This window comes from Aureococcus anophagefferens, assembly GCF_000186865.1.
Source record: "Aureococcus anophagefferens unplaced genomic scaffold AURANscaffold_40, whole genome shotgun sequence".
Classification (NCBI taxonomy): domain Eukaryota; class Pelagophyceae; order Pelagomonadales; family Pelagomonadaceae; genus Aureococcus; species Aureococcus anophagefferens.
The window spans coordinates 338,323-341,515 of NW_008705597.1; the positions used below are offsets into that span (position 1 = coordinate 338,323).

Consider the following 3,193-nt stretch of genomic DNA (forward strand, 5'->3'; position numbering starts at 1 on the left):
ACCATGGGTTATAGACAAGAAGCAAGGCCCAGATCCCGATCGTCGTTTACGGATGTCCACAGGGGGAACACGACCGTGTCCATCCTGCTCCGCGTCGTCGCGCATCCAGTTCGCACGAAGCGGGCCTTCCCACCGCTGCCGAAATCGGACGGCATCGTAGCCGTTATCAGACAGCACTTCCATGAGGCGTCGCTCGAGAGTAGGTGTGGCCCGGGCGAGCATGAAAAGCACACGCGAGTGATCCGCCGCGAAACGCTGCGCCAACGCTGGGAGAGAGGTGATGCTCGATAGATCCAAGAAGCGAAGCAAAACCCCAATGATGCCGGGGCTGCCCCAGAGCACCTGGAGGTCGCAGAGGGTCGTACGAATAGGGGTTCTATTAGCTATCATCATTTGATCGATAGTATCACTATTTATATTATCCGGAATGGCATGCTGGAACCAATACCCGCGGATATGCATGATGGAATCAATATCTCCATACGCATGCTGGAACCAATATGCCTATAAGCAAGATGGAACCAATACCTAATATATATTATCCGGAATGGCATGCTGGAACCAATACCTGCGGATATGCATGATGGAATCAATATCTCCATACGCATGCTGGAACCAATATCTCTATAAGCAAGATGGAACCAGTGTCCAGAAAGCAAGATGGAACCAATACCAGCGGATAACCTCCACAAACACCGCAGGCTCTTTTGCACGCACCAGCTCCAGCTGCACTGATGCTGCGCCATCCAAGCGCGGTCCGTCGGCCTTCATCCTGGCATATTTAATTGAAACTGAGCTCAACCTCCCCTCGAGGGAGGATCTTACTTGCTTCCTTTAGCTCAGGCTAGTGGGAGATACGAAAGGCCATCCCACGGTTGCTGACGGAGAGATCATACACAGAACGAACGGTTCATTATTCGGGATTCGGACAAATGATAATTGAGGGGGTTGAACGATGGTCGAACGATATCTGACGCTGCGTTCGGCATGTTCCGGGCCACTGTGGAAGAAACTGAGAGCACTTCGCCGTACGAAGTCGGGGTCGGCGGTCTCGAAAAGTCACTCCATGTCGAGCGAGAGGCAGCAGAAGTCGAACACGCCACGGTGGGCGCGTCGCGCGGCGCTGGGGGGCGGGGAACAGAGATCTCAGCTTCTGCGTGTTCCCCCACGAGACGGACTGAAGTTTCAGGATCTCTGACCCCGAGTTCCTACTGCGAACTACTCTCGTTTTCTTCCCCTGTGAACCATAATATGCCCAACGCAGCGTCAGAGATCGTTGGACCATGCTCGAAACTCAGACGTCTGAAATCTCGTCCGACCAATGGGATCAGCGGATTGGATTCTTGGATAATATATATTTCGTTCTCTACATGGCCTTGTTTATCCCCCGTGCGGGGGTAAATCGGCGGGGGATACGGGGCGGATACCATACGATATAACCTTCAACTTGCCTTCACCTTGACTTCAACTATTAAACTAACTTCACTGTGCTTTTTTTATGTGCTTTATATACCCTTATACTACTGGGAGGAGAACCCCTGAATGCATTGGTCATTCAAAAAAATTCTCCACATCAAAACCTACTGTAATCACATTTTTCTTCACTATTACATCCTTCACATCACTGTCGTACTATAGGCCGATGTTGAACCTATATTGGGGCTACTCGGGGCTACTCGGGGCTACTCGGGGTTGGGAATATAGGGGGCTATGTATATCCAGTAGATCCCTCGTTCTTATTCGAATAAATAGGTGGGGCATCAGGTCTATTAATTCTTTAAACTTCTCAGCCAACGCTTTTTCATCAATTTGGGGCTTAACATCGTTATCTTTAACCATTGCTCGTGCTAGCGATTTGATCACCCTTTTTTACGAGCGAGATATATCAATCTCGATATCTTTGCTTAATTAGGATCATCTGGCGCCCCCAGATTAAATTTTGTGCTGTTATACGTGGATGATAATGGGTGCTGTGGTAACTGATGAGCCTCGTTTGGTCGAAAACGATGTTCACGTGTGCGTTGCGAAAGCGAGGGCTCGTGATAAGTCACTCACCTACTCGGAAGCCTTGGCGTACTACGAATCACTCGGCCAACTCAAATCCAGTGACATCCGCGGCTGCAACCTTCACAAAAGGAATCGGGGCTGTATGAGTTACCGTTGTCGGTGCCCACGAGTCGAAGACTCGTTCACTGAATGGCTTATATAACGGCGTCCATCCAAATTTGTGTCAATAATTTTGCCAACACAGGGACTGCGGATTTTCTCCGCCCACTTTACTACTGATATTTCCAATTGTCGTGCTTCTTAGCACTGCCAAAATATTGCACCAACGCATCTCTCGTCCAAAGCCAAACGACCTCTACGCGAAGATCGACGTGTGTGCACCGGAAAATGTCCACAAAAAAGGAGAATGTGGCGAACCGGCCATCGCCGAAGTCCTTCTCAGGGTCCGAGAATCTTGAAAATTCGTGTAAATTTTTCGCCACCGTAAAACTTCGGACCCAGGTGACTCTTCTCGTCGACCTTGAGAACAAAACGGAAGCCCATTTCACGTGCGACGAATTTTTCTTGCCTGGCTTGGGCGCAGCCACCTCAGCCATACTTCTGCAACATAATGAGGAAAGTAATTTTCCTTTTTTTTAAATATGGAACAAGGGGGCCGGACTGGAGACCACGTCTTCCACGAGACCTGTTGCCTCCTCCCTGTCCGGCCAAATATACAGTAACCAACAATCAGACAGCCACCGCCCTCGACGCTGGATCTTCCATCTCGTATCCATTCCTGAATTGTGTCTTTCAAGAAGGCTAGTTTAGGGGCATTGAGTCTGTATGGCTGTAGTTTAATAGGCTGCTGTCGGGGGTCTAAGAACTGAATCCCAACCGGGTCTGAGTCTACCGGTCTAAGGGTTTTATCAAACATACCCCAACAGTACGCTATCATCTCTTTGAAGTGCTGCTTCATGGAGTCCCCGAGCACTGGGTTATCTGTCACACCAATCCTTTTCATGGTGTCAATTAATTCTTGATCCGTAGCAGGTTTTACTCGCCACTGATCGTCGACGCCTAAGTCTTTGGGTTGGTCAGGCAACGGTAGCCCTCGCTCATCCCTGTCGGCGTTTTTCCACGGTGGCCAAACTTCGGCCTCCGCGGTTGTTTCGGTTGAGTTCGCAGCTGCTCCCTCAGCCTCAGT

The 3,193-nt window shown here is 49.9% G+C and overlaps 2 protein-coding genes across 2 annotated transcripts in view; both read left to right on the forward strand.

Annotated features, from left to right (window-relative positions):
- AURANDRAFT_67518 (hypothetical protein) overlaps positions 1-510 on the forward strand; it is a gene marked incomplete at both ends in the record, with an annotated part of 5,322 nt that extends 4,812 nt beyond the window's left edge. The window contains one exon of the mRNA XM_009042963.1: positions 292-510. Coding sequence (XP_009041211.1) covers positions 292-510 — 219 coding nt within the window. The remainder of the gene's footprint in view (positions 1-291) is intronic.
- A 1,453-nt stretch (positions 511-1,963) lies between these two features.
- On the forward strand, positions 1,964-2,646 carry AURANDRAFT_67519 (hypothetical protein; the record flags this gene model as incomplete). The annotated part of the gene is made up of 3 exons (XM_009042964.1): positions 1,964-2,166; positions 2,312-2,450; positions 2,509-2,646. The coding sequence occupies 3 exons, from the start codon at positions 1,964-1,966 to the stop codon at positions 2,644-2,646; spliced, it is 480 nt and encodes a 159-aa protein (XP_009041212.1).
- Positions 2,647-3,193: the final 547 nt, after the last annotated feature.